This window comes from Mustela nigripes, chromosome 4 (genome assembly GCF_022355385.1).
Source record: "Mustela nigripes isolate SB6536 chromosome 4, MUSNIG.SB6536, whole genome shotgun sequence".
Taxonomy (NCBI): domain Eukaryota; kingdom Metazoa; phylum Chordata; class Mammalia; order Carnivora; family Mustelidae; genus Mustela; species Mustela nigripes.
This window is the reverse complement of record NC_081560.1, coordinates 89,347,488-89,364,818: the sequence shown is the minus strand read 5'-3', so window position 1 is coordinate 89,364,818 and position 17,331 is coordinate 89,347,488. Positions and strand designations below refer to the sequence as shown.

Here is a 17,331-nt window from a genome sequence, read left to right as displayed (position 1 = left end):
GTGTTGGGCTCCATGCTTAGTGTGGAGTCTACATTAAAGGAAAAAAAAAAAAAAGAAAGAAAGGTGGTGAGCTATATGGTCAAGTGTTCATTTACGTGACATCCATTTGAAGATGTCAGGCAATTTAATAGGTGGAACTGAAGCTCACTTGAGAGACATGAGCTCATAGATGGTAGTCAAAGCCATGGTAATGGATGAAATTGGCTATAGAGAAAAAAAAGAAAGATACCTAGACAGAGTCCAAAAAATATATAACTTATAAAATTCATATAGAACCGTATTTTCCAAAGAGGTATATGCAGTTTGGCCTGGAGAATTATAGTTATAATTTCTATCCATATATTTAAAAAGCCTTATCCTTTAAACTATTTCATATATTTTATATTGTATGTATCTTAATATAGTAGTACTAATATAATTTTAAATAAACATATTTTAGAGTTTCAAAAAATATTCTCCACTGAGTGAGTTTGGGAAACACTGTAACAAAAAAGGCAACAAGGAGTATCCTGGAGGAGGATGAAACCAAAAAGAATATGGTAAGGGAAGCCAAGGGACTGGACTTAAGGAGACTGTGAAATCTCCTAATTTGAAATTTTAAATACCAATAAGCCATGCATTCTCAACAAGGGCAAATTGACCCCAAGAGGGAGAAATAGTTCTATTTTGTTTTGTTCTGTTTTGTTTTGCTGGGAGTAAGGAGGCACAAAACATCTTAGATATTATAATGGTTTGTGGCCTCTATAGCTCAACCTTGCCCTACAAAATCTTATTTATTAGTATTTAATTTCCCTTATTAGTGAGAAACTAAATTAAATTTAAATTAAGTACACTATAATTATATAAGCATGATATACGTACTATACATTTGTATGCAATTAATTATTCAATTTAGTTTTCTCTTTGAAGGAGCAATAATGAAAAAAGGTTGAGGAACACAATAAACTATATAGAAAGGGCTTTAAAACCCTTTTGCTGTAGTTTAACAGTATTCTCTAGGGAGGAGTATGGGATTTGAGTTTGAAGAGGAATTCTAAATTTTTACCGTATTTCCAGTATTGAATATTTTACGTCAAAAATATATTCTTCTCTTTATAATGAAGTTAGATTATCTAATTACTCCTCCAAATAATTAAGAAGAATGAAGAAACCATCATATTTGATCCCATCACACAGAGATAATCTGTTAACATTTTGCATATAGTTTTTCTGTTTAACTGTATATACTTTATATCAACCCCTATCTGTTCTACCTTCAAAAGGTATCTGAGATCTGACTACTTTTCACTACCTCCCACTACCACTGTAGTCTAATCCCTCATTTTTAAAAACAAAAAGTAGAATGTACCAAAAGTATTGTTCTGCTTCTTTGAACAATATGCATATAAAAGCCAACATTTTGACTTCAGCCAAATTTCTTTTGTACAGGCTTCTCATTTTGCTCTGTGGTGTTCATCTTGAAGTCCCTACTGAATTTGTCTGTCTCCTTTCGTAATTGACACAGGAAAATGTTTCTCCCTGAAGGATATTTTCCAGTAAAAGTGTTTCCTTTTCTGTTTTGTTTTTTTGGCCTTCTATTTGCTTCACCAGGATCCTTCTGCTTTGAATGCAGAAGATGATTACGAGCTAATTTAAAATTCATATATATTTGGTTTCTTTGATCAAGTCTACAGGCTTTCTTACTCACATCATGATCTCTCCACAGAGATCTCTGGCACAGAATTTTTGCTCAGTCTTTTACTTGCTCTTCTGTTTTTATCTTAACTCCCTCTGCTTCCCTCTGGTCTTCTCTTATTAAGCACTAACTTTATAAACTCTTTATCTGAACTGATCCTCACCTCTCTCTTTGTCTCAAAGATATAGGTAGATTGCATCCTTTTTGTTTTTTGTTTTTCTTTTTCTCAGATTTACCCCTCTACTTTTGTTTTATAGTGTACACTTTCCTAGAACATTCTCTGCTTCCTCCAATACCAGCCTTTCCTGGCTACTTCTTCTCAAGGGTCTACCATTTAAAGCCAAAATTAAAATAAAACCCTTGGGCCTCTGTCTCCACCGAAGTATTTTTTTCCCTTTATGCCCAGATTTTAGTAAGGTACTTTGTATATCTGCTTTCTTATTTCTGTTTTGCACCAAGCCACTGATGTCAAGCTTCTGCATTGAAACAGTTCTTGTTAAATTCATTCTGATGACCCAGCTACTAAATCATTTTTCTCACCTCTATAACCCTCTTTTATTTTACTCCTATGAGGCAATAACTGTTTCTTCTGCTTAGTGCTTTCCTCCTTCACGGATATTGCTACTTTTCAGAACCCTTCATTGACTCTTTTTCCTCCACCTACCCTTCCTTTGGAAGTGATTTATTTGTAAACTTTCAGGCCTACACCAAAGTAGAGAGCGGTGTACAAAGTACAGGACAGTGATTGACAGTATACCTCTCATCCAGCTTTTTAGGAGTTACTAACTTGTGACCAATCTCTCTCTCTCTCTCTCTCTCTTTTTGTCATACCTGTCTACACTTATTCCTTTCTCTCTACTCTGAATTATTTCTTCTGCCAACCTTTAAATAATGTTGTTCTCCTAGGTCCCATTCTCAACATTTTTTCCTTCTCATGCTACATGCAATAAGTAGAAAAGCTCACACATTCTAACAGTTTCTACAACAGCCAAATGCTGATAACACCTAAACCTATTTCTTCAGCTTAGACCTTGTTCTTTAGCAAGAGATTCATATTCACTAGCTTAGATCTCTTCACTTGGATGCCCCCACAGAGTCTAGAAGCATAAGTCTAAATGAGCTCATCTTTCTCTGCCCACCTGCTGCCCCTGCTAAAATTCCATGTTGGTTGATCTATCTCCCATCTTCCTAGTCCTATACAAATATATCTGGTCCTAGTCCTTTGTAAATATATTCAGTTGTTCATCAAGCCCCATCGGTTTTCCTGCTGCCATAGTAAAGTCCCTTTCACCTACATTTCTTTTTTCCAGCAAATTCATAACTGATCTCACCTGCAGGCTCAAAACACAAGTTTAATCATGGCATTCTCTCATTAAAATCCTTAAATATTTCACTGTTATCTACCTGATGAATTAAGACACTTCTTGATATGATTCTTATCTTACTTTCTATCTTCACCACTTCCCTTTCTCCTGAATGCTCACTATACATTCAGAGAAAAGAACATGCTTTTTCTGGGGTGTGTGGCTGGCTCAGTTGGTAGAGCATGCAATCCCTGATTTCAGAATTGTGAGTTTGAGCCCTATGTTGTGTATAGAGATTACTTCAAAATAAAAAAAAAATCTTAAAAAAAAAAAAAAAGAAGAAGAAGAAAATGGTTTTCACATCTTTATGCTCCGTTCATCCCTCTGTTTGGAATGTCCTCTGCTCATCTCTTCGTCCTATCTCTATGGTAAATTCCAGTCTTCCTTGGAATCTAGCCCAAGATATCCTGACTCTTCATAACAGTAAATTCTGTAGATTATTTTTATCCCTATTGTTTACATAGCTTACAAGCCCAGAAGGGTGAAGGACCTGCCCAAGGTTACAGAGCCAATAAATGGCAGACCTTAGGTATACAAGTCAAGGTTTTTTTACTTCAGTGCCCATACCCTTTCATCAGACCTAAGTGCAAGAATGTCCACTTGAAGGTTTTGACCTTATAACAATGTACAATAAGGTTCTATCAATTACATTTTATCAAGAAAACCCATGGTAGTTTTCATGTTATAAAGATAAACTGAATAATATCTGCTTTGAAATCAATTTTGTCCAAGTATTGTCATTTTAAGTTTCTCTCTATGTATTTAATTAGGTCAAAATTAATGACAGAAGCAGCCAAAGGTCAAGATGTTTTTCTAAATAACAGATTCATCCAAACATAAATGTTTTAGAATTCCTGTAGATTTTGTTTTTATACTATTTATATACATTTTTAAATTTTTTAAAAAGTAGGCTCCACACCCAGTGTTGGGCTTGAACTCCCAACCTTGAGATTAAGAGTTGTATGCTCTACCAACTGAGCCAGACAGGCACCCCTATACTATTTATATATTTATTTATTTATTATTTTTGTTTGTTTTTAAGAAAAGTAATTTTTTTCATTAATATATAATATTTGTTTCAGGGGTACAGGTCTATGAATCATCAGTCTTACACAATTCACAGCACTTGCCATAGTACATAATCTCCCCAGTGTCCTTCACCCAGCCACCCTATCCCTCCCACCCTCCTTCTCTCCAGTAACCCTCAGTTTGTTTCCTGAGATTAAGAGTCTCTTATGGTTTGTCTCCCTCCCCAGTCCCATCTTGTTTCACTTTTCCCTCCCTTCCCCCACAACTCCCTACTCTGCCTCTCAAATTCCCCATATCAGTGAGATCATATGATAATTCTCTTCCTCTGGTTGACTTATTTCACTTAGTATAATACCCTCTAGTTCCACTGGCATTGCAAATGGCAAGATTTTGGGTTTTGATGACTGCATAGTATTCCATTATATATAAAATACATCTGACTTTTGCTTTATTTTCAACTTATTGGTCCGAGCCAAAGGTCCAACTAAGTAAGTTTCAGAACTATAGATTGTGACCAATTTTTTTTTTTAAGCTGTTAAGTCCCAACATCTCAGTCAGTAAGCTGGAAACCCAGGAGAACTGATGGTATATTTCTGCTCTGAAACCAAAGGCTTGAGACCCAAGAGAGCCAATAGTGAAGTTCTGGCCCAGAGGTCCACAGGCTGAGGACCCAGGAAGAGCCACTCTTTCACTCTGAGTCATAAAGCAGGACAGAAAGAAAAACCCAACACCCTGATACTCAAGCTTGAAGAAAGTAAGGGAGAAGGAATTCCCTCTTAGCCTTTTTTGATTGCCTAGGCCTTCAACTGATTGGATGAGACCCACCCACATTAGGGCGGGCATTCTGCTTCACTCATTCTACCTATTCAACTATTAAACTCATCCAGAAATCCCCTGACAGACACACCAGAAATATGTAGACCAAATACCTAGGGCACCCCATTGCCAGTCAAGTTGACTCATAAAAGTAACCATTACAATAGTAGATAGTACTATGTATCAGTCACTGGAGATACAGTGAGACATATTAGTTATTTTGATTATATTTCACAAAGAGTATTAGCAGTGATGGCAAATATTTATATAGTGCTTCCTATGCCAGGCACCATTTTAAGCACTTCATCAGAATTAACCCATTTAATCTTCATGGTAAATGTATGAAATGGGTTTCCATTTAATGGGTGAGGATACTAAAGTACAGAGAAATTAACTTATCCATGGTCACAGGCAGTGGTGAGGTCTGGATTTCAACCTCAGTATTCTGGCTCCAGAGTTCCTCTTCTTAACCACTACTATGTTCCTTTACTCCCATAGGAAAATATCTCATATGAAAATATCATTATGATGTGGAATATGGGGTACTTTAGAGGTATAGAACAGAGTGTGTCAAACGTAGGGCAACCAAGAAAGGAAATACCTAAACCGAACTCTGAAGAAGGTTCAGGTTTTAATAGCTGCTAACTAAGAGAGACTACGAAAGAACCTTCAAGAACCTGAAAGAATTTGAGTGTGGTTGAATCTCTGAACCACAAGCTTAAATCTTGAAATGGGAGAAATAGCCTGAGAAAATAAAATCATAAAGGCTTTGTAAGTCCAATTAAGGAAGAATAATACTTTTATATATCAGAAAACCTTAGATCAAATTCCAGTTCTGCTACTTTCTATTTAATTCTAAGCAGGTCACCTTATCTTTTTGAGTTTCTGTTTTTTCTCTAGAAAGGGACTAAGAATGCCTTCTTTTGAGATTTTTTTCGTCCACTCAATAAATATTTATTGTGTTTCCAGGTTAAAAAAAAGGCACCCTCACCTTACACCTTATATAAAAATTAATTCAAAATGAATTAAAGTACTAAATGTAAAACGTAAAATTATAAAACTCCTGAAGGAAAAAAAAATGCAAAAGCTTCATGAAATTGGACTTGGCAGTGATTTTGTACATAAGACATCAATACATATTTATTGTGTGCATTTTCTATCAGGCTCACATTCTCAATGCTGAAATTACAGTGGTAAAATAGACAAAAATGGTGCCTCTGCTGTCTTGGAGTTTACATTTTAGGGGTTGTTTTAAGGTTTAAATGAGATATAATATGCTGTAGTGACTGTTTCATGAAGCACATTCAGAAAATGTCGTTTTCTTAGCCAAGGTTTGTCTGGATTCTCTGATTAAAAGTATATATATATATATATAGTTCGTGGATTTCAAGTTTTGAGTGACTTCTCACTAAGGGGGAAAAAGTAACCAGATTATTTGGGACTCAATATTTTCTTTCGAAAGAGTGTGTCAAGGAATTAGAATTTTCTTGTTTATTTTGGCAATTCTCTAAAGCCTTGAAGAATTTCTTTTTTTTCCTCCTCAGCTTTATTGAGACAAATTGACATATAACATTGTGTAAGTTTAAGTTATATAATGTGATGATTTTTTTACATGTATTTATATTGAAATGATTAACACAATAGAATTAGTTAACATGTCCATTACATCGCATAATTACCTTTTTGTATATGTGTGTGGTGAAAACATTTAAGATTTATTGTCTTGGCAACTTTCAAGTATATAACATAGTAATGTTAATGATTCTCACTGTGCTGTACACTTGATCCCCACAGCTTATTCATCTTATAACTGAGGTTGCAGCCTTTGACCAACATCACCCTACCCCAAACTTTGATAACCACTATCCTACTCTGTTTTTCTTTGAGTTTGAGTTTTTCAGATTCCACATGGAAGTGAGATCATATGGTAGTTTTGTTTCTTTGTCTGACTTATTTCATTGGACCTAGAAGGTCCATCCATCTTGTCCAAGTGGCAGAATTCCCTTCTTTGTTACAGCTGATTAGTATCCCATTGTATCTATCTATACAAATGCCACATTTTCTTTATCCCTTCATCTGTAAATGGACACTTAGGTTATTCCCATGTCTTGGCTATTGTGAAAAATGCTACAGTGAATATGGGAGTGCAGGGATCCCTTTAAGACAGTGATTTCATTTCTATCATGCCAGCATTCTTTTGCAACTCCCCTCACATTTTTTTTTTTTTTTTTTGCTATTTCTAGAAATCTGTTTCAGTAGTTCTGTAGAATTACAAAAGATGATTTACCTCAAAGGAATTTATGGTTAATTATAGGAATAATGACACATCTGAAAGAAATACAAGAAAAAAAACCTCTGGGGGAGATAAAAGCAAATGAAAATAATCCACAGAACAAACACAGAAAACAAAGGAAATACAAAGAAAGCATAAAATGAAATGATAAAAGCAAGAACAACTATTAAGTAAATATATTTGGTTTGTAATTTCTAACTAAAAGATAAAAAATTATATTTAAAAATAAAAATATGTTATTTATAAGCATCACATCAAAAGCAAACAATATGGAATAAGAATAAATGGAGTGACAAACATTTCTCAAGTGAAAGCAATAGTGATATTATTAACTTCAGATAAAACAACAAATAATGGTACATACAATAAGGAGGGTCACACAAATTATCTGTCACTAGTCTCTTCAACAAATGGTGCTTTGAAAAACTGGAAATCCTTGTAAAAAAAAAAAAAAGGTACCCTTCCCTTACACCATATACAAAAATTAATTCAAAATGAATTAAAATGCTAAATGTAAAACCTAAAATTATAAAACTCCTGAAAGAAAACATAGGGCAAAAACTTCATGAGATTGGACTTGGTAGCGATTTTGTGCATAAGACATCAAAATCACAGGCAACAAAAGCAGAACTAGGCCAATGGGACTACATCAAACTTCAGAACTTCTGTGTGACAAAGGAATGAAAATGCAACTTACAAAATGGGAGAAAATACTTGTAAGTCATATATCAGATAAGGGATTGGTGTCCAGAATATATAAAGAATTCCCACAACTCAATGACAACAGAAAAAAACTGTATTAAAAAAATGTGTAAATAGGACTTGAATAGACATTTCTGTCGCAGCCAGCACGACGAATCGACCAGGAAAACCGTGAGGGCTAAGAGGATGGTGAAAAGAAATTAAGAGACAAAGAGATGGGGGCAGGAGGGACACTGAAGATGATGTCCAACAGTGCCAATGTTATTCCACATCTTGCAATCATTTATAAGGCAGATCAGAATAGGAGGAGCAATACATCAGTACATAGTCAGATGACCACAAGTTTCTATAACAAGTTTACATTTACTGCAAACAAACCTCGTGATGCCAGGTAGTTTCGGCTAAAGCCATTAGCAAGACAGTCAACCAGGGAGTGAGTTATGGGACGTACAGAGCAACAAGGACCAACTAAGAATTCATGACCCTGACCACACTGTTCCCTTCTGTAGGGCGAGTGTGGGGGAAGTCACGTAGGCGAGCGCACAACACATAGCACAGACCCTTTTCTCAGAGTTACTCAACTTTCCCGTCCTTAACCTTGTCAAGGTGTCCAGACTTTGAAGGAGACACAAGTCAGGGCCTGGTCTGATCCTCGACTCCAACCATGCTGTGGCCTCCAACACATTTCTCTAAAGAAGGCATATAAGGATGACACAGAAGTAATTAAGAGCATATGAAAAGATGCTCAACATCACTAGTCATCAGGAAATGCAAATTAAAATAATGAGATGTCACCTTGCATTCATCAAAGAACAGTGTATTGGTGAGGATATGGAGACTTTGGTACCCTTGTGCACTGTTGATGAGAATATAAAATGGTACAACTGGCTGAGAAATAGTATGAAAAGTTCCTCAAAAATTTAAAAATAGAATTACCATATGATGCAGCAATCTCACTTCTGGAGATATGTATCCAAAAGAATTGAAAGCATTATTCGGAAGCGGTATCTGCTCACCCATGTTCATTGCATCTTTATTCATAATAGCCAAGACAGAGACACAGTCCTAGTGTCCACTGATAGATGAATGGATAAAGAGAATACCACACATGCACACACACACACACACACACACACACACACACATGAATATAGCCTTAAGAAAGAAGGAAATCCTGTCACATGCTATAACATGGATGAAACTTAAGGAAACTAAAGGTTATATGAAACATAAACCATTCAGAAAGACATGGTTCTATTTACATGAGGTATACTAAGGTAGGTAAACTCTTAGAAAGTGAAAGTAGGCAAGATAGGTGGTTGGTAGGAGCTGAGGGGGAGAAAGAGGAGTTCAGTAGGTATCACATTTCAGATTTGCAAGATGAAAAAGTTCTAGAGGTCTGTTGTACCATAAAATACATATAGTTAACACTACTGTACACTTAAAAATAGATAAGATAGAAAGTACTGTATTTTTTTAAGATTTTATTTTTTTAAGTAATCTCTACACCTAACATGGGGTTTGAATTCAACAACCCAGAGATCAAGAGTCACATGTTCTACCAACTGAGCCAGCCAGGCACCTCTAAATTTTGTGGTTTTTTTACTACCATTTTATGGATTATTTTCTATGAATTTTTTTTTTAAGATTTTATTTATTTATTTGACAGAGATGACAAGTAGGCAGAGAGGCAGGCAGAGAGAGAGGAGGAAGCAGGCTCCCCGCTGAGCAGAGAGCCTGATGTGGGGCTCAATCCCAGGACCGTGGGATCATGACCTGAGCCAAAGGCAGAGGCTTTAACCCACTGAACCACCCAGGCGCCCCTCTATGAATTTTTTTTTAAATGATTGTGTATTAAGTATTTTATTAGGTTCAAGAGTATTAATTGCCTTGAATTCACTCAGCTAAGTTATTCTGAGGATTTCCTTATTTGAGACATTAAGTTATTAATAGGTTTCCTCATACTAAATAATATTTACATTGGGGGCATAAATCCTACTTGTTTAGATTATTCAAATAATTATTTTAATACCTGTTGAAATCAATTTGCTTTCATATCTGAGAATTTTATACTTGTATTTTTTTTTTTTTAGATTTTATTTATTTATTTGACAGAGATCACAAGTAGGCAGAGAGAGGGAGAGGGAAGCAGGCTCCCTGCTGAGCTGAGAGCATGACTCAGGACTTGATCCCAGGACCCTGAGATTATGACCTGAGCCAAAGGCAGTGGCTTAACTGAGCCACCCAAGCGCCCCTGTATTTGTATTCTTAAGCAAGGTTGACCCAAGTTTTCTTCCCCACATGTATATATGTGTGTATAGAATTAGTTATATAGTCATCAGATTTTCTTTATCTAGAGGAAAAGCTTTCAATTTTTCACAATTTTGCTATTATTGCTGGACTTCTCATATGTGACCTTTTTTTTTTTTTTTTCTTCATAGGACAACTTTTATTTTTAACTCGTTCCCACTATTCTGGTTCATTTTTTTTTATATATATAGATAATTTTTTAACCTATTACCATCACAGTGAGCTGTCCAGTACATCAAATTCCATAATAACCTTCTAACCTGAACTTTTATGTGACCTTTATTATGTTGAGGTAATTTCTGTTCCCAGCTTTTTGAGTGATTTTATCATGAAAGAATGTTGAATTTTGTCAGATGCTTTAGTGTGCAGCTAAAGTTGAGATGATCATGTTCTTTTTGTCCTTCATGCTGTTAATGTGTGGTATATTTAAAAGTTTTTTAATATAAAAACATTTCCTTTAAGGTTCATGATATGCAATATACATATCACATAAAATCTTGGGACTCTGGGGGTGCCTGGGTGGCTTAGTGGGTTAAAGCCTCTGCCTTCAGCTCAGGTCCTGATCCCAGAGTCCTGGGATCCAGCCCTGCATCAGTCTCTCTGATTAGCAGGGAGCCTGCTTCCTCCTCTCTCTCTGCCTGACTCTCTGCCTACTTGTGATCTCTGTCTGTGAAATAAATAAATTAAAATCTTTAAAAAAAAAAATCTTAGGCCTCTGAATCTATTTTCTGATCACTGCGTAGCAAATGAACAATTACTTGATTTGCCTTTTTTAGGGTATACAATACTCATTTGGATTCAAAGCAAAAAATTTATTAAAGAAACAAACAATGAAAACAGAAGTATGTGTGCATAGGTATAAAAGTGAAAAATCAGTACTTTTCATTGGTCAGTTTTTCTTTTATAACCTTGAAAATTGGAATTTTATTTGTTGCAAGTCCAAAATAAAACAGAATTAGAGTTTTCTCATATTTATGACATATTTGAATATTAGGTGTATTTTATTGTTATTAGGGCTAAGCATATGAATTGTCATTTTCATACTTCAAATGTAGAATATTGGCAGTTTGATACTGTGATACTTCTACACATGTAGAAATACCTTAAAAGTACTTGGTAAAATTTCTAGAAGTGTGATTCAGGTTTAACAGTATTATTTTGTCTTGTTTTAACAAATGAAACTCTTTTCTTTTTAGTGATTGCTTTCTAAAACATTTATTCAGAGTTGAATGAAACATTGTGCTGAATAGTAGTAATTCCTGTGACTTTTTAGAATTTGTTAATAGGGGACGCCTGGGTGACTTAGTTGGTTAAGCATCTGACTGTCGGTTTCAGCTCAGGCCATGCTCTCATGGGTTGTAGGATCCAGCTGGAGTCAGGCTCCTCACTCAGAAGGGGGTCTGGTTGAAAGATTCTCTGCCTCTGCTCTTCCCCAGCTCGTTCTCTCTCGCAATACATAAATACATCTTTAAAAAATACTTTTTAACTGTATTTATACTTTAGGCAGTTCTCTTGTAATTGGTGAATTATACTCTGGTGATCATTTTGGTCTAAGCTTTCTGTGTTCATCATTTTGTTATGGTCACACAATTACCTTCTGTGTATGTAAGGAAGGTGGTAATAACAATTATAATAGTAATAACTAAATTCACTGTGGGCTTATTATGTGTCAGGGACTATCCCAACACTACTTTTTTGTAAACTTTTTAATCCTTATAATAATGCTGCAATGAAATAATACTGCAATGAAATACTGATACCATCACTGTTTTAGAGATGGAAGGAGGCTCAGAATGATTCAACAACTTGCCCAAAGCTCACACAACTAGTAAGTAGCAGAGGGTGATGACTGATTACTTGGACATGAGAACATGAAACATAATTTGAGTCATCTATATATTTGTCTTTAGTTACTTAATTCCATTATTTGATAGATGTCTTTAGAAGATTTCATTTAAGTACATTTTTATTAAATTTTTAATGTTATATCTTCTTAGCCATTACAGTTTTTAATAATTAATGAATACATTCCTTTTTTGGGTCACAGGATGGACAAGCTGAAATTTTGTACACTTTTTGGAATTCTGTTACTCAGGCACTTTCTTCTCAATTCCGAATAGCAACAGATTGTAAGTATGCTATTTATTTTGTAGTTAGTTTCATTTCCACATGCTTTAAAGTTTTACACGTGCTTTAAAATGTAATGTTAAGAAGTTTTGCTTAATTGGTTTATAATACACATTTTTTGAAAACTCATTGTCTAATTATCATTTCTTCTGCTAACCATATATTTAGTTTTATCAACATTATGTTAATTTTTTGTTTTTCAAATTAGTATGTGGAATAAAATTCCCCAGAAGAATGAGTTAATTCCCCATAGTTCAAACATAGAGGAACTCGGAAGTTTTCCAATATAAAGGGTGTAAAGCAGTTGATGTGGAAGAATTTAGTTGGTGCTTAAAGAATTAGTTTCTAACTAAAAGATATTAAAATACAAGACTTAATATTATTTCCTTATTATTATAAATGAGTGAGTGCCATGAATTATGAAGACAAATGATTCACAGACCTGTACTGCTGAAACAAATAATACATTATATGTTAATAAATAAGTAAGTAAGTAAAAGATAGCTACATGGTGGAAAAAAATGAGGATGTGATGAATGAGCAGATGAAATACCTTCATCATGTGTGCCTGGGTGGCTCAGCTGATTGAGCATCTGCTTTCGGCTCAGGTCATGATCCCAGGGTCCTGGGATGGAGCCCTGCTTTGGGCTTGCCGCTTCGCAGGGAGTCTGCTTCGTTCACTCCCTCTACCCCTTCCCACTGCTGGTACTCTCTCTCACTCACTCACTCTCAAGTAAATAAATAAAATCTTTAAAAAAAAAAAAAAAAGACCTTCATCATGAGTTAGAAGTTGCTTGTTCAAACACAATCTCTAAAATTTGTTAATTTTTTTTGGTCATGAAATAATGGCATTGCCTGCCTAATCAATGAATGTAAAAAGGGTTTTAGAAGTTTGTGTGTAAATTCTTACTTACAAATGTTACTGGAAGTACGTAGTAGATGTGAACATTATTTAGTCAGTGGTAATCCAGAGTTGAATAAACCACACTACCTGCCTCCCTACTATTCTGTGTGTGTGTGTGTGAGAGAGAGAGAGAGTGAGAGAGAGAGAGAAAGAGAGAGAGAGGAGCAGGAAGGTGCAATGGGAGAAGAGAGAGAATCTTTTTTTTTTCTTTAAAGATTTTATTTATTTATTTGACTGACAGAGATCACAAGTAGGCAGAAAGGCAGGCAGAGAGAGAGAGAGAGAGAGGAAGGGAAGCAGGCTCCCTGCTGAGCCAGAGAGCTGAGTGGGGCTCGATCCCAGGACCCTGAGACCATGACATGAGCCAAAGGCAGAGGCTTAACCCACTGAGCCACCCAGGCACCCCGAAGAGAGAGAATCTTAAGCAGGCTCCACACCCAGCATGGAGCCCTATGAGGGGCTCAATCTCTTGGGCTTCATGCCCAGTGAGAGCCTGAAGCAGGGTTTGATCTCACAACACTGAGATTATGACCTGAGCTGAAATGATGGAGAGTCAAACACTTAACTGACTGAGCCACCCAGGCACCTTGGCCTCCCTACTACTGTTTCTGAGGAAATATGCATCACGGCAGTGACCACAGAGGAGGTCTTCATTCATGTGTGGCCAAACAGAACATAAGCAGAGGGTGTATTTAGAACTGATTCACTCTGTTTACTTCTACAAATTACACTACTCCAGGAAGACCATGCACCTCTTTGCATTATGTATCTATTTTGGTCAGCTTTTTTGAGATACAATTTATATACAGTAAAATTCACCAATTACAGGCAGAAAATTCTATGAGTTTTGAAATCATTTTTATCCTTTTCCCCACTACCACAATGAAGATATAGAATATTTCCATCACCCACCAAATTTCCCACATGTACTTTTGTAATCACCTACTCCCAGTTCTTGGCTCCTGGCAAGTAATGATCAACTGTCTGTCAGTGTAAGTAAACTTTTACTAAATTTTTGTAAAACTTGTATCACACAGGCTGTGTTTTTTTGTATCAGCATAATTATTGTAAGATTCATCCATATTGCTGTGTGTATCAGTGGTGCCTTTTTATTGCTGATTACTATTCCATTGTATAGAGTATACAACAGTTTGTTTATCTATTCCCCAGATGGGAGACCACTGGGTTGTTACAGCCTTGGGTTATTACAAGTAAAGCTACTGCAGTTGTTTGCTTAGAAGTCTTTTGTAGATGTATTGTGTTCATTCTCAGGTAAAATATGAGTGGAATTGCCCGATCATTTGATGAGTATGTATTTAACTTTGTAAAGAACTGTTCAACTGCTTTCCAAGATGGATGTACCATTCTGCATCCCATTAGCAGTCTTTCATAACCCGAGCTGCTCTGCATCCTTATCTATCCATGATATTGTCAGTTGTTTTCATTTTAGCCATTCTTAAGAGTATGTAGTGGATTTTCATTGTGGTTCTAACTTCGACTGGCTTAAGGACCAATGATGACCCATGTTTTCACAGGCACATTAGTTATCTATATATCTTCTTTGGTCATGTGTTTGTCAAAATTAATGGCTTTTTATTTTTATTTTATTGCTTGTTCTCTTATTACTGAGTCTTAAGAGATCTTTATACATTCTAGATTCATAGTCCTTTCTCAGATGTATGTTTTGCAAATATATTTCTTTTGGCCGTGGTTTTCCTTTTCATTTCCTTAACAGGGCCTTCCAAATGATAAAAGTTAACTTTGATAGAGTCAAACTTACCAATTTTTTCTTTTCTTCTTCTTCTTTTTCTTTTTTTGACCAAAGAAATCTTTATTTAACCCAAGGCCAGAAGTATCTCCCCCTATATTTTATTCCAGAAGTTTTGCCAAGTTCATTTGAAGTTAATTTTTGTTTATTGTATGATATATAAAGGTCAAGGTTATTTCTTGGAATATAGATCTAAAAGATTATACTTTACCCATTGACTGCCCTGGCACTCTTTTAGAAAATTCATTGGTTATATCTGTGTAAGACTATTTCTAGAGTTCTCTTTTTCTTGTTTTGTTTCTTTGTTTGTTTTGCATCTCTAGGTTTGTAATCACAAAATGCTAAATTCTTCTATGTTATTTCATTTATCAAAATAATTTTGCTTATTCTAGGCCTTTTGCTATTCCATAAATATTTCAGAATCAGATTGTTGTTCTTATAAAAATGTTTCCTGAGACTTTGATTAGGATTACATGATGAATCTACAGATCATTTTGTGGTAAATTCACATCTTAACAGTATTGAGTCATGACTAGAATATCCCATTGATCTAGGTCTTTTATAATTCTATCAGTGCTATATAGCTTTTAGTGTGCAAATCTAGCAAAACTTTTCTTAAATTTATTACTATTTCATATATTTTGATCTTATTGTAAATGGCATTTTTAAAATTTTAGTTTACGAGTGTTCATTGTTAGAATATAGAAATACAGTTGATTTCTGGGTACTGACCTTGTATCTTTTACTTTGCTACCCCTACTTACTAGTCTAGTTTTTGGAGATTTTTTTTTAACATTTCCTATATTGATGATCATATAGTTTGCAAATAAAGGCAGTTTCACTTCTTTTCCAGTCTGGCTTCCTTTCATTTTTTTTCTTGGTTACCACCTCCAGTAGTGTAGAATTGATTTCAACCTTGTTTATAGTCTTAGGAAGCATTCAGTCCACCTTAATATCTTTTTTTTTAAATTTTTTATTTTTTATAAACATATATTTTTATCCCCAGGGGTACAGGTCTGTGAAACACCAGGTTTACACACTTCACAGCACTCACCAAAGCACATACCCTACCCAGTGTCCATAATCCCACCCCCTTCACCCAAACCCCCTCCCCCCAGCAACCCTCAGTTTGTTTTGTGAGATTAAGAATCACTTATGGTTTGTCTCCCTCCCAATCCCATCTTGTTTCATTTATTCTTCTCCTACCCACTTAAGCCCCCATGTTGCATCACCATTTCCTCATATCAGGGAGATCATATGATAGTTGTCTTTCTCTGCTTGACTTATTTCTCTAAGTTCTACGCTCTAGTTCCACCCATGTTATCGCAAATGGCAAGATTTCATTTCTTTTGATGGCTGCATAGTATTCCATTGTGTCCAATAATGTTTTAATACTAGGTTTATTTTTATATTTCCCTTCAGAAGACCATGGAGTCATGCATAAATCCTGTTTCCTTATAAACCCAGAGGCAAAATTGTCCAGTGGAAATACCATTGGGTTTGTTTCTCAAAAACAAGGGTCAAGGCTAGGTTTTCTCCTTTCTGGTTCTGTGCCTTCGAGAAAGTCATTTTACCTTTTTCCATCTCAGGTCTCCCACCTGCAAACTGGAAAAAACAAGACCTTTTTCACCTCTCAGAATATTGGGAAGAAACGTAAAGGAATAATACTTTGTGATGTTTAGTACAAAGTTAGATATTTTTATAATGTAAATGCAAAGGCTATCAAATACCACAAACAATTGTTTTGCTCTTCCTTACTTTTTTCTTCTTGTTCTTTTTTCCTCAGATCACCTTCCCACCTATTGTTGTCTGGTGTCCATCACAACCTCCGGCATGCCTTGTGTCCTATTCTCCAGTGTGGTTGGAGGTTGCACTGGCAGTGAGAACAGAGGGCTTTGGGGTCTCGTGAACATGGATGAAATCCCCTGCCTCTTTTATCTAAGGGTCACTTGGCTATATGATTAAACTTCCTTGGATTCTGTAAAATGGAGCAATACCAGATGCTCTAAAATTACCTACATTTTCAAATATAATGAGAAGTATTTAACTATCACCTCTATTTTAGGATATGAAAGTAGTCTCCTCCCAACCAGCCTATGGAATATTAAGGGGCCACACATGACAGTCAAGGCCTCTCTTAATTCCATGAATTCTAGGTTTAGTAGAAAAACAAGTAGCCTGGGCATGATTTCACCTCTTTAAGAAAGCATTCAGATGGATCTAAATATGTTTTAAAAATTGGATGAGGTAGGATTCTTTTCCACTTAAAAATGTTTTTCTGAGGAGTCAAGATGGCGGAGAAGTAGCAGGCTGAGACTACTTCAGCTAGCCGGAGATCAGCTA

General features: G+C 35.5%; 1 protein-coding gene across 1 annotated transcript in view; it reads left to right on the top strand.

Annotated features, from left to right (window-relative positions):
• COG5 (component of oligomeric golgi complex 5) overlaps positions 1-17,331 on the top strand; it is a 300,872-nt gene that overhangs the window by 187,801 nt on the left and 95,740 nt on the right. The window contains exon 11 of the mRNA XM_059397031.1: positions 12,237-12,318. Coding sequence (XP_059253014.1) covers positions 12,237-12,318 — 82 coding nt within the window. The remainder of the gene's footprint in view (positions 1-12,236; positions 12,319-17,331) is intronic.